General features: G+C 39.4%; 1 protein-coding gene across 1 annotated transcript; it reads right to left on the minus strand.

Annotated features, from left to right (window-relative positions):
• Nucleotides 1–4512: 4512 nt before the first annotated feature.
• Nucleotides 4513–26592, minus strand: LOC139479601 (sodium-coupled monocarboxylate transporter 2-like). Its single transcript, XM_071262442.1, has 16 exons — nucleotides 26248–26592; nucleotides 25227–25295; nucleotides 15887–15938; nucleotides 13910–13977; nucleotides 13255–13335; nucleotides 12838–12908; nucleotides 11389–11526; nucleotides 10845–10980; nucleotides 9779–9867; nucleotides 9212–9324; nucleotides 7656–7729; nucleotides 7339–7425; nucleotides 5967–6163; nucleotides 5594–5694; nucleotides 5322–5404; nucleotides 4513–4617 (listed from the first exon to the last, which is right to left on the minus strand). The coding sequence occupies exons 1-16, from the start codon at nucleotides 26581–26583 to the stop codon at nucleotides 4513–4515; spliced, it is 1800 nt and encodes a 599-aa protein (XP_071118543.1). The 5' UTR covers nucleotides 26584–26592.
• Between the last annotated feature and the right edge of the window lie 357 nt (nucleotides 26593–26949).

Genomic DNA, 26949 nt, shown 5'->3' on the forward strand with positions numbered 1-26949 from the left:
AGGAAATGGCAATGTTTTGTTGTGTATGAACAATAAATATATAACATACTGAATGTGCAAGTATCTACCTATTTGACTATGCTAAAAACTAAACCAGTTTACTGAATGTGAAATAATTTGTAATATTTCAGTGTGCATACAATTATGGAAATGGTTTTGTCGCTATATTTATTAGACTACACAATGTGTTTCACAGTAGTATGGATACGTATTTGCCTTACAATAGGTGCGATTATGTTAGAGTTTTACTGAATGTGAGAATGTGCACTTTTACTGCATGTGCGATTGTGTACATGTTTTACTGACATGACGGTTCGGAAGGCAGGGTAACATGTTGTGACAAAAGTACAGTTGATTATGTTTTGTGTAGTCACTCATGCCTATCTTTATTTTCAAACATTTACGTTTTAGACTTTAACCCTTTGTACTCTGATGCTCATTGTCCCATACAATGTAACCTTAAATCTTCCACAATGAATCACGAAACCCCACTTAACGATAATCAACATTCGGATCAACTTACAAATGCCCCAAAACGTTATGATATTGACAAGAAAGATGATTTCATTCATAAAATTGATTTGACCGAAATTGATTAAATAACAAGAAGGACTGAGTCAGCGCCAAAAGGTAACGGTGGCCCGGATATGAATATTATCGACAGTCTTGTCAAAGACACTGCGCATGTGCTTTGCGAGGCCGCACGCAATACTTTCGGTGTTAAGACAACTGGCTCTAAATCGAGTAATGGACAACATAAACCGTGGTTTGCTTACGAATGCCGAGAAGCGCGCAAACAGTATCAGAAGTCAAGGAAACTATTTTTAAAGAAAAGAAACACCCAAACTGAATTTAGCTTAAGACAACATGCCAAATCATATAAGTAAATAATCAACAAATTCAGAAATAAACAGACACATACATCAAGTCAGTTGTTACGTGATCGTTCTAAAGAGTTTGTTAAACCCAAAATCTAACGATGATACTGAAACACAACCTAATGCAGGCGTATTTTATGAATATTTTTTTTAATTGAATACTGATGTAGGTGATACACAAAATGACTTTGAAAATGAAAATAATGAGGCATGATAGAAATTATGTTGAATAATGAAATAACATTGCAAGAAATTAAATATTGCATTACAAACCTAAAAAGTAATATAGCTACAGCTCTTGATTTCGTTGAAAACAACAATCTGATTGATACCATAGATTCTTTGGGTACTCTTTACGTTTTGATCTTTAACAATGTTCTCAATACAGGCCACATACCAGAGGCATGGTCGACCGGCATATGTAACCTATATGTAAGAACAAAAATGGATAATGTATTCTTTTCACACATGCTAATCAATATACTTAAACTGTGTTCATGGTTAATGTTTGATGGTAACAGCTTTCTCGTGTACACATTATTGTTCATGGTTAACGTTTAATGGTAAAGCGTTCTGCTGCATACATTAGTATTCTGGTTAATGTTTGATGGTAATAGCGTTCTGGTGCATGCATACGTGTACAGATTAATGATTGAAAACATCGTTCTTGTGCATACATCAGTGTGCACAGATTGTTGTTGATGTTTATAGCGTTCTGGTACATACAAGTGTGTTCGTATATATATTGTGTTTGGTGTTAAAAGTGTTTTGTTGATAGTTATTCATAAAGCGATGCTAATGATATAGTCGGAATAGTACATTTGACTCTCATGATTAGTGAAAGTTTTTTTCGCTTTGTTCTTTGGGTTGTGTGGTAATAGTAGGCTCGTGCATAGAGGTGATTTCAATGTGTATACGTATGAATGACAACTTGTTTATATGTATCAGTACTGTGGGCTGAGTTGTGTGCGTCAAACATAGTGAAAAAGTGGCTGACTAATTCCCGGGTCAGGGCGTGCGTCTCCTGTGAAAACATGCTAGATATTAGAACTTATAACGGAACATTGTGATGAATACAACTTGAGGCCAGATGTTTCATCTGCTAAACTGATCTCTAATGAGAGCTAATGAAACTTACTCCCTTGGACCTCGTACTAAGGACTGGTGCTATTGTTGTTCTGTCTGACAGGCACATGTGTCAAGTTGGTCGAGTTCTATTTGTTATCACTGTTAATTGTTTTGAAGCAACAAATGTGATATTTCAAATAATAATTTCCAATAGTGTAATCTGCTTAGTTCGCTTAAAAGACACTGCTGTGTTTACACGATCAAAGAGAAATAAATTCCTTGAAATAATACAGACGTGTCATCATTTAAAAAATAACATCCAATGGACAGAATAAATCGTTTGTGCATTCACAAGATATAAACGTTACCAAACCATTTCCACAATCACACAAAATCTCATGAAAAGAATTACAGGAGGACAATGCTCTGCCTCACGTTGTGTGTGTGGTCATATACTTCATATGTAATACTGACTAAGATGCAGAAACGTTCATAGTATATATATATATATATATATATATATATATATATATATATATATATATATATATACAGAAATATATACTTTGAAAGAAAACAGAGGTTTCTTTATTTTCAAATAACATCTAATGGACAGAATATACTTGAAGACCATCAGGTCCAGGAGTCCTTTTTTATTTCAACACTTTTAAACAGTGTCCCTGACATACAGAAAAATATAAAAATGGTTACACATCTGTTCAACTGTGACCGCCTCCGTGGTCTAGTGGTAGAGCGTCCGCCCGGAGAGCGGAAGGTCCGGGGTTCGATCCCCGACCGCGGCATACCAATAGACCTTAAAAGATGGTATTTGTTGTTACCCTGTCTGGCGCTCGGCATTAAGGGGTTAAAACAAGGACTGGTCGGCTCAGAGTCAGTATACTGTGTCTGAGTGGGGTATTCATGTTAAACTGCGGCATGGCATCTCAGTGAGCTAGCACTATAAATCGGCATCAGTCCGGACTAGTACAAGCAGCCACACAAACACGCACACGTACATGCACGTCGCTATATAAGTGCAATAATCTTGGACGCGACATTAAACCCCATTTCACCTCACCTCACCTCTGTTCAACTGATATATTCATGGTGAATTTACGAGTGCTTCTTCCCCCTCCTTCCCCTCCCCCAAACACACCAGGGATCCTTTCTTGAATTTATTAAACAGTTCTTAGTTGCTTAAAATAAACTTCATTTTCCTGAAAAATAGCTTCTTAAAATCATTTCGAAGCCTTCTGTAAGTATCAAAGCTAGTACCGATAGCTAATGATCTCAAACAGGATATCGCCGAGGTCTAACAAACAGGTTAAGGTATTGTGTTCAACAACATAATGACGTCATCAGAGGTTTTTCAGTGTGTTTATAGATGTTATACACCTACAGTCACTAATTTAGGCATAGGGGTTAAAATTGATACATTTACACATTTGCCTATTATGTAGCTTTATTTCTAGAGGCTCATCTAAATTTGTATCCACTTTGAGTGTTTTGTACACCGGTGTAACGATAGCATGCGATCTGTCAGTTTTTAAGGTCTGTCAATCTCCCAGACCAAGTATCATTTGATTTACTGTTAAAAAAGATTGCATTTCTACGTTTGTTTAACATGACACCTGCGTTGGCACTAAAACTTTGGATTTTTCCCGATTTTCTCCAGGCCTCAGGGGCTCTGCTCTGTCAAGCCATGACTTGACAAAATACGTATGGAAGCCGAAAATAAAAATTGTGATAACGTCTTGAAACTCGACAGGCGGGTCGGCCTGGACCCTCCCACCACGCTGGCACTAAAACTTTTGATTTTTCCCGATTTTCTCCAGGCCTCAGGGGCTCTGTTCTGTCAAGCCATGACTTGACAAAATACGCATGGAAGCTGAAAATCAAAAATTGTGATAACGTCTTGAAACTCGACAGGCTGGTCGGCCTGAACCCTCCTACCACGTTGGCACTAATACTTTGGATTTTTCCCGATTTATTCCAGGCCTCAGGGTCTCCGTTCTGTCAAGCCAATGTCGTCGGTGTCTTAGGTTTGGTACCCCAATCTGTTGACTGACATTGGGAGAATACCAGGGTTTGCTACAATGAATACATCCCTTCTGACAATCTGGGTAACGCAGAAGGCTGCAGAGTTGGGGAGTCTTCACATTCTACGAAAAGTTGTGGGTTGGTTTGATTAGGCCGCGCTTCCTGGGAGAAGTCCCATTCGCTGTTCGGGCTGCGTGTAGAGGGAGAAAGGGCCATGAACTGATGATGAGCCTAACCAGCCTGTCTGTGCCAGGATCAACCAAACCCTCTTTGCTGCATTTATTTTTATTTCAATCTGTACATACTACTACAACTAATAATATACGCTAAATATACGCAAAAGAAACCTTCTGTGAATACAGGTGAATTAAACATAATTGTGTTTGGAAAAGGATGTTAGAAAAGTAGAGTAACGACTACTATTGCCTTAATTACTTGAATGTGATGTACAAACGCCGAGAAAAGTAAAGTGAATGCGGATCCCGTGTCCTTAATGTGTAAATAATATGAAAATTAGTTCCAATAATCAAAAAACTCGGTTCGTGATGAACGATTCTGTTTGTCCCTCATCGTTTGAGCCACTTGGTCCTTCCACCGGGGCATCTGATGTGTCAGCAAACCTTCCTGAAGTCTGAAAGAAAAACAGAGAAGCACATGTTGAAGCCTAGGTTCATAGCTACGAGCCAACATAAAGTCCCTCGTATTGGGATAGGATGCACGGGTCACGTGCTTGTCATTTATTTGTTTGTTGTTGCTGCAGTGAGCAATATTAAAGTAAAGCCCTGGTAATATTCGAATAACCAGACGAACCAGTTACTGACAGAATGTACTACGCCCCAAGCCTCGGATACGATGAAACGTAGAAGAACCTGAGTAAAGTATCCAATCCGTTACGTTTAGTGTTTGATTGATGTCTACCATAGACATTATATGGAATGACTTAACCAGGCCCCAGATGATGAAGCTTTAATTAGAAAGTTTAGTCATAAGCGAAATGTGTCTTTCCATGAAATTTGAATACATGTTACATGATTTAAAGTACCTAAACAGTGAAATGAAGACGTCATAAGTTGGAACTAACGGTACATTTCATAACATGACGATGCAATTCACAATTAGAAATTTAAAATCATCCCGTTATCCAGCTTGGTATGTTGAGGTTCTTTGCACAGGTCTACATAAGAAGCTGAAAACGATTTCACAGAACTTTGTTTCCCTAATTGTCATCTCTGAAAGATCAGATTAGGTGTAATTGTACATAAAAGGTAGAGTAGTTGGTACCCATTTCACAAGGTTATCATTCTGCGACCTACGGTTCTGGCCCATGATACTGACCATCACATGTTCTTCTTCCGGCTCACTCCTCCAGAAGAAGAATTTTCTGACGTAGAGAGGGTTAACTCCATCCTTGTTTCCACCTGCAGTATTCAGTCAAAAAGTGTGTTATATAGCGATGTTTTGATTCGTTTTCCCTTCGAATATATATGGTGTTCAATTGAATATGTTCTACGAACATATGTAAAATGAAACATATCAGTATAGGACTAGAATGATATTCAGTCTGGAAGGGTGAAGATAGTATATTAGTTGGTCATATTGGCATTTACCTGTGGCCAGACTGAGAACAACGCCCACCACCTGCACGATGAGGAATCCAAACACATGGTACAGAATATAAGAGATGCTGTAGAAGGCGTCAAGACCTGACCTGGTAGGAAATCATACATTACTTAATAACCAGACTGGCAGAAAGAAAACATTGAATATGTAATCATTAGGGTTGAATTTCATGAGGTGATACCTCTCAGGGTGGAGACGTATTTGACATCATCCTCCTTATTATCGTAACAAACGTAATTCCTCTTTTCAAAACAAATATCACAAATTCAACATACTTTTTTATGTATTGACAATGGTGTGTGACATTTTTGCAGAGTATACATTCTTTGTTTCTTTGTTTAACATAGCAAAATATGTTACCCCGTATATTGGCGTAGATCATCTCTGGTTGAGTTCAGTGTCACCATGTTGTATGGCAGAGTGAGGTTGACATTCGGGCAGTGATCAGTCGGGGCAGGTGGTAGAGGGGGCGTCTTCCTCACCCCTGGGGAAATACTAGCACCTACCACCAGCCACGTCAGGAAGCTGATCCCAACCAGCAGTGCAACAAAAGCGCTCTAGGGAGAGAGGATGGATACTATATATATTAATACAAGCTAAGCTAGCCAATTAAATCTGCCAGTTGTTACAATTGAAGATAGTAAACTGAACATAACGAACATAAACTATCAGCCTTCTGCCAAGCCATCAGTGCAGCAATTACAGTCGAAGAGAGGATAGACACATGCTGTAACACAAACTCAGTAGTTCAAATAGTCTCTGATCGTCACGACATCAAGTCCCACAGGGTTTACTTGGAGGGTATACTTTGGATTGAAGGTTGTGTTTTGCTGAGATCGAAAATTCCGAAGCGAGGCAGTTGAGACATGAGGTTGATTTTTTTAAGAAGTCTGACCTCTGATTGGCCGAAGAACCGATGCTTCCTTCATTTTGTTTGGGTGGTCAAAGTTTGCTCACTGTTCACTTAACGCGACCTTCTGTGAATGTGTGACTACACAGAGAGGAATCGGAGTAATTATGATAGTCCAGCAAGGAAGCGTGTCCTACTCGCGGCTGTCAATACAAGGGTTATCGGAATACCAGACTGCCAAAAAGTTCCATATCCCGAGATGGATGAAGTGTTAATTGATGATACAGTCTAGTTTACTTTCATAATATGTAAAGAAGCGAAGTAGATGAGAAATAGTGTGTCATAAGATATATAGAAACTAGGTCTTGCAAACACAGAACCAGCATTTCACCACCATATCCTAAAACATGCAAAGTCATAAAATACTACAATTACGTTCAAAATCATTTTGTCCAGACCTTGACCTGAATCAAGGCAATTCCTTAAGATTCAACAACTGCCAATTCTCAGGATTGTAAAGTAAAAGTGAAACAATAGCTGGCAATGAATGATACACCCGTCTTTCACAATAGTCTCAAAGGTCAAAATGACCTTTGATAAACATGGCATCAACATTATATATGTTAGGATTTGTAAATATATATGCAAACATAAATTGTTATCTCGTAGGTGTAGATGAAACCCGTGAAGATCCGGGTTAAAATTGGTCTTCAGAGTCATATAGGTAGAATATTGCGTTAAACAACAAACAAGAAACTGTGTAGATCGTAAACTAATCAGAAACTAACAATGTTATAATCATGTTTTACTAGAACCTGTACGCTGACCACATATTTACAGTTTCGGTGCATTGATGTGGGTAAATCAGCAATGTATACATACTCTTGTATTGACAAACGGGAACATGGCACCGAGGTAGAATAGGCTGAACATTGGCCCAGCAATGATTGAGTTGGCGCTGTAATAGATCTGAAACAAAGTTCCTCCTTGTCTTTATTTAAAGCAAAACCTTAAAAAATGATAATATGTAAATGATTAAATCACATATAATTCAACCCTCTCAGACAGATAATTGTCCTGAAACCTTTTCACCTAGAGTAGGAAGATGAAAAAAGTGACGGACTAATTATCAATACACTATTTAACAATATTACTTCAATATGTTGAGAGACAAATAATGCGCTTTATCCTGTTATCACCTGAAGTAGGGGGATGGATTTCATGGATGACACGCATATCGCCACGCAACAAATAGCAATTCCCCACGCCACCACTGAAAAGAGAAGCAGACATAAGAGCGATCATAACATTTAGGCATATCAAAATATGCTACCGACAGAAATAAGGGAAATAATGACTTGACTGAAGCAACCGTTGAGGTGTACATTTACAATTGTGGTACGATAGAGGTGGGAAACGTCTATATCCCAAGTTGCCCGAACGTAAGGAACATGTGTTTGTTTTCAGGTGAACATTTGACTTGTCTTTACTAGTGTTTGCAACGGGTGCCAGGATACTCTCACCTTTTAGTTAATGGAAGTGATTCATAAATATATGCTAATGATATGTACTGATGGAAAAAGTAACCGTGCTTGATAAAAAAGAAGGAAAAGCTTTGTTATTGAAAAAAACAACATAATATTTGGTTATTCGTCTGATCAATGTTTCCTCATAACAAATTCATTGACAAACCCATACCAGGTAACAGGCGACAGAGCGACACGCCCTAAAAGATGGGCACTGTAACCACTCTATTAACAATGTCAACATGGAGTGTGACCACTATTTGCGTTCATATAGGCGAGGCAGTGGCGGCGCACTAAACACACAAGATGATTGAAAACAGCCTGGGGATGTTAATCCAAATATCAACCAAAGATCTGCACAAATGAGCTGGCGTTATGAGCTAGTTCTGGTCCCGCTGTAAGCGTCGTTCCATCTCATTTTAGACATGTTCTATGGGGGAGTGGTCATCCGGCAGTATAGCAGTGATATGCTGCCTCAAAAAGTATGTTAATACACCCGCAACGTGAGGGCGGGCATTATCGTGCTGCAACGTGACGCTACGTCCCTTTATTTGCACAATCTAACGATGCCGTCCTGGAGGCATACGTCATTCAAATTGCCATTAACGATGATGAGCTGTGTTCTCCTGTGAGTTGTGATGAACCCCATACCATTTAACTTCCACCCCCAAAATCACGACGTTGAGTAATGCAAGCTACGCAAAAAACGTTATCCTGGACACCGATAGATCCTTGCACAACCACCATTGCTGTCCAAATCAAACATAGACTCGTCTGTGAACAGTATACTGTCCCAGTCTTGTATTCTGTACCTCCGATGCTGTCTACAACAAGCTAAGTGTGCCTGACGGTGACATTGAAACATTGGGCGTGTCGCAGGTCATAGAGGCCGGATGTTGAGCTCCCTCAATCAACTGAGTCCTACCACTGATTGGTCTCAACCAAGAAATTGTCCGATAATGTGGAGGTTTGGTATCAATTCCTGGGATGCACCATCCGAATATGGTTGTCTTGTTGAAATGATGACACCTGTGGGCGACCGGCCGTGACAAGTCATAAATGATACCCTGCTGTACATAACGTCTCAAAAGAGACAATATGTGTTTCAATGAACATTTACATGTCCGGCAACATGTATCTCCTACAGCAGATCATAACATCCAACTCGGACTGTGTGTCCTTGAATGCAAAATATAATTCAGAAGCAATAACTGGTTTTACTGTTATACCTGAGATTTTGGCAACAGCCATTTGTTTGAAATCTGACATCGCAGAAACACGGGGTTTTACGAAATCCTCCCATGTAATATTCGCAAGGGCCGACAGTCCTGATGATAACGAGCTGAAAAATAACAGTATTTAAGTTTATTAATTCCAGGTCAAGTAAACGTGTAGGTGGTTGTATAGTTAAGGTATGCACATTCCGACAGCCATAGATATGGCTGATAGACAGATGCAGGTTACATGGATGTGGTTACTTATTTATAGGTTACAGGATACGCACACCTTTCTGCGAACATCGGGTATCATGACTATTTCCTAAACACATACCTATGCTTTTATTTATTACTATCTTACTTTATATGCAATACTTGAATTTTAAATAAAGGAAATAACATACCAAGGCATTTAGGCATCTCAATATCCATTTGTTTTCAAATTATGAAAAGTGATAAGCAAAGTGGTAAAATAAATTCGTTGTAAGCTTATCCATCTGTGAATACGACGTCATACACCCTCTGTGTGGCCGTGTAGCAGGTCCCTATGATCCTATAACCCTTGTGACCAGAACTGACCTGAGAGACGCACTGTAGAGTGCTGCAAGAAACAGTCCTGGCATTCCTGGCATGTTTCGGAAAATGTCGATCGTCATGAAAGGTAATACCTGGGGAAGAGCGAGAGAGAGAGTGAATGGAAGAGAAAAAGGGCAAGTCAAATGTGTTTCACTCAGCACTTTCCTTCTCAGTTTTAAATATATCGTCACAGTTTCGGTGAACATTGGCAACAATTTTCATACGTCGAGAACCCTTTCCAACAAGTACTCGTCTGAAACAGATGTAAACCACCCTCTTGCAACTCGACCTCAGTACATGGATGGCAATGCCAGGCCTCATCGTTCGCATGCAGTCGTATATTACATGAGGGCCAATGCAATAACGACTCTACCTTGGCCAGCAGTGAGCCCTGATTTGAACCCCCTTGAACATGTTTGGGGTTATTCTGGGGCGGTGCATACAGGCACGAGATCTTCCTGTACAAGATTTCCGCCAATTGGAAGCAGCATTGCATTAGAAGTGGTTATTGTTGACCCATCATCAGATCCAAATCTGACTGGAGGCATGAGACGTAGGGTGAAATGCGTCATCCGGGCACGTGGCGGTTATACTCGCTACAGATCTCTTTGCGTGTCATGTCAAGAAGAATCTTTAAGGAACATTTTAACATGAAACATCTAACGTAACTCCTTTACTTAATCCTTCAGCTCCATACATTTTTAAGATATTGTCTGAGGTCAAAAACAGTACCTGTGTTACCATGATGGTTTTGTCAGTAAATTTCAATCACAACTCACCAATATCTTTTTTATTTGTTGTCAAATGTTCGTTCTATCCGAAGACATTAGTATCGCCCAGCTTCTGTGATCAGTCATCCCATGACATGATTTTTGCCATTTGTCATGGTTCAGAAATAGGGGTGTTCTTAAATTTTTTCGTTATGTATATATAAAAGGGTTTTCAGTATTTTCAGTGCATGTATGACTGAATAAAAATTCGATAGTGCCGACCCACTGAACTGACGCTGTTGTGCCTGTACTCGTTCATGTTAAACTCTAAGATGCTTAACCTTTGCTTTTACCAATACCTGATCACTTTTGTCGATCTGATTGGATGCTACAGGGTCACATCTCTTGTAGTCATAGTAACCATATGCCACAAGGCCACTGATGACGCAAAGGATTCCGAATAAGGGACTGCAGAGAAGGCCAATCATCATCGCCCTTTAACATAAACATTCGGTACTGTTGTTATGGCACGTTCATCAACGTGAAGGAAGGTAGACAAATCAACCTGATCATAACATGAGGCTGTCTTCGTACATGTCCATCAGTCAAAATAATATACATTCCGGATATAACTGGATACTAGCATGATATAAGTGTATAAGTGTATGGATGTATGTATAAATGGTATAATACCCCTGCATGAATGAATGAATTAAAATGTAACGTCGCACCACCACTGTTGTTTTAATGGCACTTAATATTGCAAAAACATTAAGAAACTGTAAGCTATGAGTTGGTATGTTTTAACGCGCCTGTAACCAGACGTCCACTCCAGTTATGATGCTGTTAGTATACAATTATCAAATAATGAAAGCAAAAGAAATTGGAAACATGTGTTCATACCTTCTTGCGTCGGTGAGTGATTTCGTGGCGGCAATACGCTGAAGATAGGCAGGTCGGAAAAGAATACCAAGTGGATTAAATATTCTGGCAATTCCTACGGTCCACACAGTGTGGCGGATAGTCGGGTCAAAGTCATATCTGAAAACACAAACAAAATGTGTGGGCATTACATGATGGACATCAACCAGACATCTTTCACCAGTAAGTGGTATAGCTATGGATCACAATCCCACCTGATATGTAGGCTAAAAAATGGTATCAGCGGTACTAGTAACTGGGCGGTAACACCACAACACAGGATGGATGGTGTGTATGTATAATAACCATGATCATAATGCTGAGTAAATTAACCAGACAAATCAGCCGATATATATTTGTTGAGATTAGTTACATGGTGACATGACAAAAACTTTTAAAACACTATACCCTCCTGCAGACCTTCCTTGGATGTTTTTCAGGTTAACAATTGACTTACCTTTACCCTGGGTTTGTGACGGGTGCCACTGGAGGGGCAGGATACTCTCACCTTTTCGTGTACACCTGATATCATCACTATTCACACACACTCATGATATTGTCGGAATCGTACAATCGTATGAATATGGAATGGGTTTTGTTGCTTTTATTTATTATCCTCTAGCCACTGAGGTCATATGAAGGATAATCTCCCTCTGTCCATAACCCTGCTGCAGATCCACCCCAAACCTCAAGCCCTGTACTCATGTGAAGTGTTACTAGGTGATTTCAACATTGAAACCCTCAGGTTAACCCACAATTAAGTTTGCACAGAACAATATTGTAAAATCAGTAGATGACCATACAAGATCAAAGATGAATCATTGGATATATTCAAACACGCCACTGTAAGTTTACAATCAAAACAGGCAAGACAACAGGTCAAATAAGTGTCAGCAGCAATTAATAACAGGCCCTAGAAACAATGAAAGTACACCCATGAATGTTCAGACTATGTGGGTTTGACTCCATTCTTGAATGTAGGATAATGTTGGAAGCTGGCAGGAAAACGGCGTGTTCAGATATATATCGAATGATCACTTGGCTACGAGATAGGTCGCAAATCATGTGGGAAAAGGCCTCAAACCACCGCTCTAACATTGGTAAAGACAGCCTTCAAGAAACTGTACCATCCCGAAACTTCTCAATCGATTAAACCTGTCCTGTTCATAAACAACCTAGTCACGATCCTACCTGTCATGTTCATTACCAACCAGGGGAGGTTACTCTTAAGTCCACTCGCCACCAATGACAGTTATTAAAATCTGGTCCCGACAGTAGTCGACATTTTACTTGCACTTCAATTACTTGCTGCTACTGAATACATGAACTGAACAGTCCCTGTAATAGAAGGCTTATCTCCTTCCAACAACCCTGCAACAGATTCACTCCAACCCTCCTCCTCTTTTTGCTTATGACAACACCAGTACTCACATGAAAGTAAGTCTTCCTCCAGACTTTACCCTGCTCCATATCTCCTGCACTCCTCCGACGTCAATGGTGCCCTGTTTCATTTCATTTAAGATTTGAATACAATTCAAATCAATAAAGGAAATATTCCAGTAAAGCAATATTATGACTTGGGTTGGGTTTGGGGGGCACCCGAGCCTTTAGTGTCACTCGCCAATGCAATAACCACGAACCTATCCCACCACCCTAAACAACATCACAGTAGAATTTTGGATATTGTAGGGACTTATTTGTTATACATCTAACAATGACAGACTTTATGGATGTCTACGTCCGTATTTCGTGACGTGATGTGACGTTATCCCTTATATGATTCTAGAAATATTTGATGTTATCATTTGCTATTTGTGAAATTTCTACTTATATGTGAATACTTCTCACCTTTATTGTGACTGCTAGTATCCCAGTAAACATTAGGGTGTACTGGAGAACATCTGTCCATATCACCGCTTTCAGGCCACCCTGGGAACGTAATTATTATATTATTATAGATAACAATGTAAGTGAAATGTGTTCGCGATACATGAAACCAGTGAATATGCGATGTTTAAAAACTCCACCAATTCCACGTCACTGCCATTATCTGACAAGAAATGAGGAAACGGTGCTAATAAAATGTGACCTGTTGGAATGGATCGTTGCTCTTGAAAGTTATCCAGTAAATGAATGCCTAGGCCTGACTTATTCATTTATACTGACGTGACATTGCTTGAAATTGAGTGTTAGATTGAGAGCTCTTTTATAAATGAAAATAGTGCATTTCCAAGTCACATTTCACTAAATCAAAATATATTTATCAATTAAGCAGCATTGCTCAAGTAATAAACAATGAATGACACAGTCAAACCAATCGGGAAACAACAAATTTGATATTCTGGGGCTGGGGGGACTGAATTGATTGTCAGTCAGAGCTCGAAGACTTACTAGGTTTCCTCGGAAAGAGGATTCAAAATATATATTCATTTCAGAAACAATAGTTTTAAAATAATCACAAATACACTTTATGATCAGTGACCATGGCCAAAGAATAACTCACAATAGAAGTGTAGAGAACAGCTGCCGCTGACGTCACTAAGATTGATGCCACTGTGGACAACCCTGTCACTGGAAGATGTACATAAGGTGTAAATTGTCTTGAGTCGTCACAGTTGTGGGAAGAATATAGCCCCACATACCCTATGCAGGTCGTAAACGGTGACTAAATGACTTGGTGATGGTCAGACTTCGTGATGGTCAGACTGGAACATAACCTAGACTCGATTATGTGCAGACTGCTGTCATATATATGGAATGTTGCTAAGAGAACAGTTAAACAACTGACAAACAACTTGAGTCTTCAACCGTAACTTTGCGGTTGTTGCAATGTTGGGTGTGAATTGGGGGTTGGTGTTGCAAAAATAATTTGCATAGTAGATAAAAAATTTCGCCGACCCACAAAATATAATTTCTGTTAGAAGGACAAAAGACTGCTTTATTACCCATTTGGTAGAAAATAACCACCACAAGGGCAAATATCACTTGTGTATTGTTTATTTCATCCGAGCTTCAATGTTGACGTCGTTCGAATTTTGCTGATTCATAAATTTTGGATGATGTCACACAAGAAACAACGTAATAGCTGAAGATTGTTGACGTCATTAAACAATTGAGGTTTTCTACGACAGCGGTCATGATCAGTGCATTTTCTAAAGTGGAGTTAAAAAGGATTAAGAAATAATTTATGGACATTAAAAAAATAATCTTTAAACTTATCCTATCTCACACTATGTATTTCTCTTTCTTCTTTCGATACTATGTGGAAACAAGTGTTTCCAGCTACTTAAAAAAACAAATTAGCTCGAACACTGATCACTATGGTCATGCTTTTCTTGCCGTTGACCCACACGCGCTGGAGACGTGGTTTCCCGAGCCAACTCATTCTCTTTCTAACCGCCATCTTGTGGTTATGTGTTTATACACCAAGAGGATTCATTTGATTTTTACTTTTTTTTTCATTTTCCCTCTTTGACTGGACCTCATTGTTCCAATTTTATGGATCGAAGACAATGGCAACTCTGATAACTTTTTTGACATGTGGAGGACACATCCAGTGTTTTTTTCTAGTGGACAAATGACTTGCCTTTGCATTGCTTGCGATGGGTGCCACCAGGGGTAGTATTACCAATTGATAGTGATTCATAAACACATGCTCATGGTAAAGTCAGAATCGTACAATCGGCTCTGCTTTCTGCAGAGATTTCTATATGATATGGAAAGGGTTTTGTCGCTTTCTTTACTTAAGGTTCTACTTAAGCTACATCCTTGGCTGCAATCAACTATGTAGTCGCTACTACAACGGTCACAAAGATCCAGTCGCATCTAACCTAAACACAGTACTCTGGCTGCACTTATAGAAGGACGTTTCGGAAAATTTGAAATTTCGCATACCAATACCACCGAGACATCTCTGTGACTGACGTCCAAGGTCTGCATCATTTTGGGCAATTTGTTCTTGCACAAGTCTCCAAGACACATTTATGCAGATAGATTGAGATGTTCACCCAATCCAGTTTCGTTGTATTACGTTTTCTCTCTAGATATAATAAACCTTGGCATGATTGTTTGAGTTTAACATACTTTGTTTCATGTTTTCCCAGACTGAGTATCTGATCGGTGGATGCATTCACTTCGGTCCTCAGCTGTAAGTCGCCATCAGTGTCCCGATCCCAATTACCCTTGCTTTCTATTAAAACGCTATAAGAGATGCATACAAATTGGACCAACTCACGGCATCACTGAATATATACTTTCCATCATAGATGGAGATGATTTACTACAGGTAGGTTATGAACTGGTAGGGTTGTGGCCCTTAAATGTAGAAATGTGGTGGTCAGTTTGTGTGGCAGGATAGCTAGCGTAGCTGTAGGTGTACAGGTAAGGCGTTTAGGCTAGAACGTTTCAACTGTGCACACCTTCGTTGTTTGGTAAATATACAACAAAGGATGTCTTAATCAATGTCGTCCTTTAGTCTTACCGGCCTGCAATGCCATTCCCTGTCCAAACAAGATTACACTCATGTAGAACATCTGAAAAATAAGCAATCACGAGTAAGATTAAAGCATGTAAGGGTAAAACAAGACTCGGTTTTGTAAACCCTGATGTAGGAGAGATTGGATGAGTAAAACTGAGGGCGAGGAGTGATTCTCCAACCTACAAACCTAACAATTTAATACTACAGAATATTTCATTGCTGTATAATAGCACTAAATCTGTGTTTCACTGGATGGCACCGGCATTATTGCACCGGCATTATTGCACGTGCATGTATACGCATGGTCAAAGGCGTTGTCGACCGTTATCTGTAGAGTATTCACTGAGATGAAACATGTTTCAATTCAAAATAAAGGCCAAGGACTGGAGTCAAGGTAACATTTGTATCACTATTTGGCAAATAGGAAAGCAACACTTCATCCAATAGAACTCATTGATTAATTGTACACAAACATGTCATGTTGAAATTAAACTGCAGACAGATGCACCTTTCAGAAAAGAACAAAACCCTTAAAATTGATCTCCTCATGGAAACGGTGAGTATCACTTATTCTGCAGATTGTAAAGGATAAACATTCACGTACTGTCATCGATTTACCTGACAAAACTTTCATCCAGTTCCATAATCTACAAAGTTCCTGTCATTCACATAACCTAAAACTTAGTTCTTTATTCATCTCTCTAATGTCTCTTAATTGGTCAGCATATGTATGCAAACTGCAAAGCAATTCATTGCCCAGTATATCTTTTTAATAAAGTGTACTGCAGGTAAGATGTTGGATGTGGGAAGTAACACGCATTTACAGCACACGAGGGTTATAAAAGAAACAAAACGCTTTCCAGAAGTATTATGATCATGTGTTTATGAATCACTATCAAATAGTTATGATACCAGGCTATGATATATTGCAAGCGAGACATCAGTAGACATGTGTCCAATACAAAGACGGAAAATGGAAAATGGAAAATGACAAAGATGCAGGTTATGAGAATTAGGGTCACTCTACTGCCTGGCACCTCCTGCCCATGAACGAAGAGAGAGTACGGACAACACGTTGGGGAATGTTAGCCAACTCGTCCTGTTGTGCATGTGCAAGCTGTTGCTCTTGCTGGTTAAGGATTTCTCTGTCGGACACAGCGATCTGATCCTAAGGTGTTCAAATTTGGCCGTTTAGAGGCCCACGTAACCACCTGATCAGTGTGGTCCCATAGGAAATCATTTGTTGCATGAGCTGTATGCCTCAGCATTGTTCTGTCAAAAGACGCCGTGAGCTGAATCAAATAGTGCTCTATTGATGGTTAGGCCATAATCTGCATAATTGAAAAGAATGACGTTGTAGATGTCCATGTCTTTGCACCAAAACATTACCTCTGACTTGTGTCTTTGACCTGATTTATGAACGTGGTCTGCAATGCTCTGGGCAACCAATGTCAGTCTGATTTGGATCAGTCATATGATGTATCATGCTGTTGCTAACGATACAAAACTCTAGAGATGGTACTCTTGGACACATTGAATATACCAGCTACTGTCCACTGCAATTCTGCTACTTACAATCTTCCGATGTCCTTGATTTAGTCCTAACAGGGCAACCAAGAAACTCTCACATATTAACATTTAGCAGTAATTCGCTAGATGGGTTTATAGGCAGCATTTATCTTACATTCTACCATTTATTCCCCCTATAAGTAAGCCTACTTTTAACAGACAAAATTCACCTCAAACATGTAATCCCCCATTTACTTCCGTTTTTATCAGCAATGGCAATTACGTCACTTCCCTACATTCAAGTGGCCTACGTCACGTTCTCTACCCTTCGTCACTTCCTTTTACCAAAGCGTCTTGCTGTGCTTACTGTCACTTCTGGCATTCTCATTTTTATCGCTGAAATTCTATCGCTCGCGGCATTGTTTACTAATGTGTTTAATTGCAGGGGTGACAACAATCAAGGTATGTACCCGTATGTACACTTTAACCAAATACCTATCGCCGACCCTATCACACAATTCAACACGGCTTATCAAAATGCCAATCAACCAATGCTTAACGCACAATCCATTAGTCAAGGGCACCAAAATGTGGCCACGTTGCAGCAGCCTCACTGAACCATCACAGCTTCTCAAACTGCTAATCAGCCAATTATCAACGCCGCAACCTAGTTAGCCAGTAATCAACAGCTAAATTTCAACGCCAAAACCATTGGGTTTCACGTCAAACAGGCAATTAGGGAAAAAATACACTGGGGAGACCTCATTGACATGATAACACTGTAACCTCTAAATAGACAGCCAACACAGGAAGGATCAAACTTTATCATGGAACTGGATTCGCCAGGCCAGGTAACCTTCAAACCCAGGCAACAGCCATCCAAGCCTCCTAATATCGTGTCTTGGACTTACATCAGCATTATCACAGAGCGAAGCACACACATCAACAAAATGCAGGAGCTGCTCACCTACATCGAGACGATCCGCGGTGCTGCTGCACGCTTTGGGGGCGACTGTTGAGCACAATACGACATACAGTTTCGATCGATGGGCAGCTATGGCTGCAGCTGATACTACCCAACCAGAGGCAGGACAAAATAACACCCTCAAGGTTTTCTAACCAGGTACAGCGCCCGTCAACACCAGCCGAAATTTGTAGGAACTTCAATCGCAAAGGATGGGACAGGGGGCAGTCATGCCATTACGCGCACAAATGCCTGTCATGCAACATCGGCGGCCATGTAGGTTCATCTTGTTTTCATGGAAAAAAGACCAAGCCAATGTAAGCACCAGCACCAAAGCAACCAGCAAAACTTCCCATCAAAAACACATTGTAAGGCACCAATCCCAATTAATATTTCGCGGTTAGAACAATGGCTACAACGTTACCAGTTTATCAGTCCAGCAGCGGCCTCATTACTAAAACTAGGTTTCAGTGATGGTTTTAGCTTACAGTATCAGGATCCCCGGGAACCACGCGATGCTATGAACCTTAACTCCGCTATCTCTCTCCCACAAGTTGTCAAGGAAAAGCTACAAAAAGAAATTGAACGAGAATGCAGAGCAGGTCCATTCTCTCACAAACCTTTTTCATAACCTTATAGTTTCCCCAATTGGCTCTGTGCCAAAGAAATCTGAGGCTGTCGTACCTGCCATACCTGTTAGGGGTACCTGTTGCTCACCTTAAAACTGTACCTCCCACAACCTGCCTTAGATTTCTCGGCCTCACCATAGATACGCTGAAAGGTGAAGTCAGGCTACCAAGGGACAAGGTGCTTCAATGGGCGATCTTTTTCAATTTATCTTCCCTTCACTAACCCGCTAGGTGCGCTGACCCGGACGGTCCAACCTTAAACTGACGGTGCATGTGGTATGCGCGATACGAGCCGTACATGTTACTATGACGCCTATAGACAGTTAACTAGTATAACCTTCACTTTGTCGGCAACGATCACGCTTGTGTGTGGACAGCATATCTTTTCGCCTAAACAATGATTTATCTATTGCCATATCCGGAAATAAATGTTCCTTGATTTAATGATACATCAGGGATGACCACGACTGATTATATTGTATAGTTATCCACTAGATAGGCGTTCGAAGCCATGCGGTGAGATCGGCTGATCGTTCATCCCATGTCGCTTTGTTGACGTTTTGCAATCGGTACTGAAAGTGTTGCCCTTGATGTATGAATATGAAAATTAAGTAGATTTTGTATACGTTCCTATATCTATGTTGTAGCATCGCCGAGCAAGCTACATCATATGCATGCATTTCAGTATGTACAACGGTGAGGCGATAAGGTAGACGAAATGTGAAGGTCTCTTGCGACGTTGCCCGTAGCCTCAATGTTGTGAATATTGACAGCAACACATGCAAGTATTTGTCAGATATATAACAGAGAGCAATGAGGAATGTTCTCAAGAAAGAGTAACAGGCACTGTAAAATTACGCCATAAACTAGATATCATGTTACAATGTTCAAAATAAAAGAAATGGAAATCAGTGAAATTTGTTTTGATAATTAAGGGTTAATTGGTGCATGTTGTATACAAGGATTTTATGTATATGAATTGTAGCTGTTTGTTGCCAAATACTACCATCATTATATTTCAATATGATCAATGAAAGATATATATTATGTTGGCCTTAAAAAATTCAGACACAGAGGAGCCTACATGTTAGTTAAAATACATATTCAAGAGTATTTGTACAAACTACATTTTTTTAAATAAAAAAATATATTCATACTAATTGCCAATCTCTAAAATGTTGATTGTATTATCAATGCAGTGTCTGGATTGACAATAATCATATGATTGTGACACAGATAAAGCTGATTCTAAACTTCATTAGGCCTTGCTTTTTATGTTTCCTTGTTCTGAACTGATGTTTCAAATTCCAACATAAACAAATTATTAATGTTTTTCTTTTTTCTCTTCACACCAAAAGATATCTTCATTGCACAATGACACAATGACACTTATTATTTTATTTAATATCTTGGCACACTTGTGCATGTCTACTAGTATTTGGTTACACATGCATGACTTTTTAGCTGTCATCTGTTTCTGAACTGAATTTTATGCTAATAAAGATAAGTAACATAAAAAAGGGACTCTGGTATTCTTTCAGGTTTGCAGAATCAATCAATTCATTGTGAAAACATTTTTAATTTCTTACATAAATTACTTTGATCTTGATTAGATCAAAATTGATACAAATTAAATTGAGGACATTAAATTATGCAGTCTTATTCATTTCAGCCAGTCTGTCTAAAATCCGGTCCTATTTTTCAGGCAATAATAATTGAATGAAAATGTAAGAAAAAATATACCTTACCGGAGTGAATCAGTCAATATGCATATTGACTGAAATGTTGAGTCAGAATACATATTGGGCCTGATTATAGACACTGACTGTAACATATGTAAGTATAATCTGGTATATGCAAAAACAAAAAACATAAATATATCCATGTATCTACATGGAATGACTGTGGGGTTCAATTTGCATTTATTTAACCATCAGAAGATTTGATGATAAACTTTCATATTCATATTTTCATATAAAATTCATATTTGCTATATGATAATAATATCTACAAAATATACTTTATACTACAGGTGTCTTGAAGTACTGTTGAATGAAAATCAGGATACTTAGATACAGCAGGATAGTGTGTTGGTTTGTATGGGAAATAATTTGTCAACATTAAAATAAATATAATGTGACTAAAACAAGAAGATAAAACTATGATTTAGTTCTATTTATGCATCATACACATTTTGTGGGGTAGTCAGTATGATTTGTTGTTTGTTGGGACACATCTCTGTAATTAACTACTATTTTAAGAGCACGAGTGTCAGAATTCTGTAAGAAATGATGGATCAACTAATTAACACCTGTGATGACTCAGAGCACTTAATGGTGGGACACATGTTATCAGGGGCAGAATAATATGGGTAAATCTCTTATTTCAATGTATGATGACTGGTATGTATATTGCAACAGGGTAACTGAGTGCTTAGATATAATAGATGCATGGTAGATGTTCATTTGGCCTATTTCTAAAAAAATAATATAAATTCAAATATTCAGATGCAACTTTAATTTTGATAAAAAAAAGTAACATTTAAATCAGTTGTTTTATTATTTTTAACGTTATTTCTTCTTAAAGTATTTGTAAAGGCGCGGATGAATACTTATTATACAGATCATTGGTCAAGGCCTGTCAAAGTTGTCTGTGTGCTGCAAATGTTTGCGTATCACTAATTTTATTAAATTGAAGTCCATGGTTGTATTTGTTGAGATTTGAATGCTTGAATTGTTGTGGGAAATAACACAAAGGCTGATAAATAAAATGAGTTTGCATTATTTCATCGATGCAATATGTTAGCCCTGACTGACAGAATGCCTCGCTGTTTTCTGACGTAGAAAATACGGTGGCAATATACCATTTTTTATGACGTTTTTCCCGCTTTATTCCAAAGTGACAATTCGTCTTGTAGATGAAAACTCAACAAATGTTGATATTATAAGCTAATAATCATTACAAAATATGTGCTAGTTAAAAATATTCAGTTGTAAACGACCGTTTTTGAACGAAGGTGCAACAGGATAACTCTTTAGCTTGGCTCCGTCTCTACATGTCAGTAGTTGTCGCAGCGCGCATTGATCCGGGAACCAGACCGGAAGCAACAGTTTGGACCGTCGCTTATATCATTTCAAAAGGAGAGTTATTGCCCTTTGGAACAAAAAGATCGCCCATTGGTCCAGCAACTGTCACAAATACGAGAAGGAACCAGCAGGGAGGTTACACTGAATACACTGCAATCTATAGTAGGTAAGCTAAATTTTGTATGCAGGGCAATCCCCATGGGCCGCCCATTCCTACGGCGTCTCATAGATGCTCAAAAAGGGGCACGCAAGCCTCATCATCAAATAAGCACTTCAGCAGGCATCCAGGACGTCCTCAACCTCTGGCTACAATTCCTCATCAATCACAACGACACAACATTATTTCTGGAACAGGAGTGGCTCACCACCCCACACCTTCAACTATATACAGATGCAGCGGGCAGCCAAGGCTTCAGAGCTACATTTGCTTCATTTGGCTCGTCTGACTACGGAAGTAAGCAATTTAGTGGCCGGCTCAGTGGCTGGCTCAGTGGCCGGCTCAGTGGCCGGCTCAGTGACCCCTAATACATGGAGGACTAATGATGTAATGGTTAAATCGCTACAACTCTTCAGGGCAGTGTACCCCCTGCCCGACATCTGGCTGGTACAGTTAGACCACTTACTCCATTTCATTGCATACCTCCCCATGTCAGGTAGGTCACCCAGTACAGCGCGCTCTTATGTCTCAGCCTTGGCATCCATGCAGAGGCCAAGTTCTTTGCAGGGCATGTGTAACCATTTTCTAGTGCAGAAGGCCATTGCCGGAATGTCCAGGCTCTCTCTTCGCGCTGACGCAAGACAACCTATCACAGTGGAATATTACTCCGCATCACGCAGCTCCTCCCTGCGGTAAGTAGCAATCTTATGAAGCATCACCTTTCTCGTCGGCATACCTGTTAACCTTCTTTGGCTTTTGCAGGGTAAGCAAAGTAGTGGCTGACTCAGCAACAGACACAACACAAAGGGCATTTTTGTTATCTGACCTGTCCTTTGCCAGCGATCTATCTTACATGGAGATTGTCCTAAGATCATTGAAGACAGACCAGCAAGGCCGCGGCACTCGCATTTCTATACAGGCCACTCCTCAGTCCACACTATGCCCTGGCATCTTTCTTGACAGTTCGGCCAGGAAAAAGTGGATATTTATTCTTAAATGTAAACTCTTCACCTTTAACAAAATTTCAATTTCAGACCTTGCTGAGAAAGACATTAATGCCACCATTAATGCCAAGGGAGGCCTTAGATGGCAGGACCTTAAGGGTCGGATTGAGAAGCTGATCGAGGAGAGGAGCCCATGCAGGTTGTATATAATATTGCACCTCGGCTCCATCGACCTGTGTCGGGTCCCCTCCAAGGACTTTCGATAGTGTGTATCAGGACCTCTTATACATCCCCCTGAGCTGCCCAGCTGCCGCCGTGGCTCGAATGGCACGGAGCCAACAACATTCGCGCCATCAAGACCAAGTGCATGTAACCGCATCTCCAACATAGTCAAGGGGCAGCTGTGATAAGGGGCAACAATGATAAGTATATCAAAAAGGTATTTCTGTAGCCTCTTCCTCCCCCAAAAGTCTGCATATAAACAGTATGAGCCGATAGATCAGATGTATTAAGATTAAATGTTCAGTTTACGGTGAAATGAGTTTTCATTGTTTTCTTTTGTTAATAACACTGGTAATAGACAGGTAGAAAAATCAGCATGTTCATGGTTATATACTGTAATCAGGTATTTTAAGAGCATTGTGCTCAGTATTTTCGTGTTGATAGTAAAATCAATCATGCGTGATGTAAAGGATTGCATTACAAATATGCACATTGTGAGACAGGATGATGGAAAAATATTCTTCAGTGATACAATATCCTTCCATGCAGAAGCAAACATATATCATCTGAATACTAGTTGAAACATGTATTTATCTATAAAACTTTCAGCGATTTCTAACGAGGGAATCCTTTCAGTAGTTTGCAATATTTGCCTCCAAACATGCACAACGATTACCCAAATACACAACACAGTAGTAGTGAAAAAAAGTAGTGATGAATAAGAAAGTAATTCACTTCTACTATAAACTTTATTAACTGTTTATAGTAAGCAACGAGTTCAATACTGTACAACTTTGTGTTAGAGATAACACTGACGACCTTCCAACTGACCAACCCTACAACACAGACCTACCCTACAACACAGACCTACTTTCTGAACAAGGAAGTCTAGTGATACAAACATCAAAAGGGGATGTATCTATAAAATGTACTCATGACCATACATTATGGTGAATGAATGTCTCATTCAGGACAGCGACAGTTAGTATACAGTTATATTTCTAGTGGAATAAACCATTATCACCTGCCAGTTTCATGTCGTTTTTACCTGTAACCAAACAACAAGTGATCGATGGACCAGACAATCGAGTCACATGATAGCACCTTCATTGTGTTTGGTGTAACTAATAAGTCGGATAAGAACTTCGTCCAGTGTGTACAAGTGCAGATATTCTGCTGCATATAAATAGAGGATACCCCTTGCTTGTCTTGACTTATCCTGTTATTAATTGTATTTGTATATTTCATAACTAGCTACATACATTTGGACTCTTCTTTCTCTTCACTGTGTGCTGATTCCATCATCGACATACACGTAGACACAAGATTGGAGCCGCGATGTCAATACAGAGCGGCATTGTATAGTACATGTGTACACTGTGTACCTTAATGCGAAGCCTCGCAAATCTTGCCACGTGGCTTTCCATTTATGACACGGTTATGCAACGGACCCAGACTGGCTAGAATAATATAAGTTGTAGCAGGATCACAAGGAGTACCATTTTTGTGGAAGCCTCGGTGGCTGAGTGGGTTAGATCGCTGACTTCATGTGCTGGCGATTAGGGGCCTCACTCTGGCAAGTGTGGGTTCGAATCCCGGACGGGACTCAACCCATAAAAAGGTATGAGAATCTGTACTTTACTAAGAAAGTGTTCTCCCAAATATAACATTTGTTACATTTGACCATTTTCTAAATGGCATTGTGTATTCACAAACTGTCCTTAAATACATATGATACTATGTTTAGACATTAACGTATAAATAACTGTCCTTGGCTTCACGAAGTTGATTTTAGTCAGAGGTCAAACTGTTGATCTCCACAGGTGTCTTACATTGTGTACACAAGACGCCACCGTCACAATGAGTGTGAGAAGTCTGGACTTGAAGCGACCCTCGATATACTGGAAAAGACAAGAACAATGAAAATATAATTTGTATATCCTTCTAAGTACTGAAAAGATTAAGATTCTTAGTCTAAAAATGATTATTCTCGAGACCAAAAAACATCACCTGTGTATCACATGACATGTACTAGGGTACGCTTGTTATAATTATTCACCTGATACAGGGGTTTGGCAGACCGATAGATAGAGTATTAGTCTGGCGTTTTGTTTTCATAATAAGAAATTATTAATAATTAAACAACTTATTGAAAGTGTGATCATTTCATTTGACAACATGTACAATGTATTACTACTTTTACCATAATTTTTATATTTTGACACATGTTTTTATTGATTGTTCACTCGATCTCAGAGAAATAAATGCAATCAAATAATACAGACGTGACTTTATTTTAAAATAACATCTAATGGACAGAATATAACATTTGTGTATTCACCGAAAATAAAAGTGAAGAAATCATTTCTACAAAAATATCTGCTAAAAGCTGTGTCAGTTGTGCAGTTAAGATAATATAAAGATGTTTGGTAGACATCCATATTCGACGAAACGGTGAACAAACAAGAGGACATATAGTGCAAGTCAAAATTAGGAATAGTACTGAATATAATTTGTGTCACTGATGCATCATATTTTGAAATGTGTGATACAGTCGGAAGCGTATAATGGGCTTGGCTTTTGGCAGAGATTCAAACACAACACAAGTAATCTTGAACAAATAACGGTCAAATGCCAGTACAAATAGAACTGATGAATAACCAATTATAATTTCAGACAAACTTTGAGAGGAGCAACTAACACCCATAGTTTTGCTGTTACAGTAACAATATGGTGGGGATATGAAATGGAAATATAACCTCCCCTTTGCCAGACAAATGCATGCACTACACACGACGCTTCCCCCTGTCGACTGACTGTTCATGGTCATTGAGAAAATGAAACCAACACTACCTGAAATGGGCTTGATAAGTTCAGTCTCTTCAGAAGGGTCAGCAGGAGGCACATGTCTATAACTTTTCCCACAGAGTGCGCTATTTCATTGAGAACCCACATGATGCCATTACGATACGCCTCTCCTGATGCTCCAAGCATGGTAATGATGGACGTGAACGAAGCCAGCATCGACAACGCTATGGGGAAGAAGGGCATAGCTCGCCCAGCCAGGAAGTACTCCTCCAGTCTACCATGTCTGCCGACTATGGCGTGGTATATGCCAGTACTCACCGAGACGGCCACCATGACACCAAACACTGTGTAATCCCATTTTCCAAACATGTGAGACTCCATTGGCGCTGTGAACAAAGTATTCATATCAAAAAGCTACATTCGGACTTAAACTGTATGGTTTTCCAACATATCAATACTTGAGCACATATCTTCAATTTTACGCTGTCATATCAAATACAGATTCAGTTTTACACATCATTTCGGTTTGAAACAGATAAAAGACTCCTGTAATTGTTCAAATGGCTTAATTTGCCATAGTGACTTCAGAGAATGCGTGATTTCATAAAAAAAACATGAACATGTCAATTTGTCAATTTACAAATCAATAATCCGGCTGGGGTCCATGCAGGTAGCAAAAATACTGTAAGTCCCCATGGACCCTAGCATGGTGATCTACCTTCAGCTGCTGACGATCTGTAGCCCATT

The sequence above is a fragment of the Haliotis cracherodii genome, unplaced genomic scaffold (genome assembly GCF_022045235.1).
Source record: "Haliotis cracherodii isolate W230 unplaced genomic scaffold, xgHalCrac1.p SCAF_4, whole genome shotgun sequence".
Lineage (NCBI taxonomy): Eukaryota > Metazoa > Mollusca > Gastropoda > Lepetellida > Haliotidae > Haliotis > Haliotis cracherodii.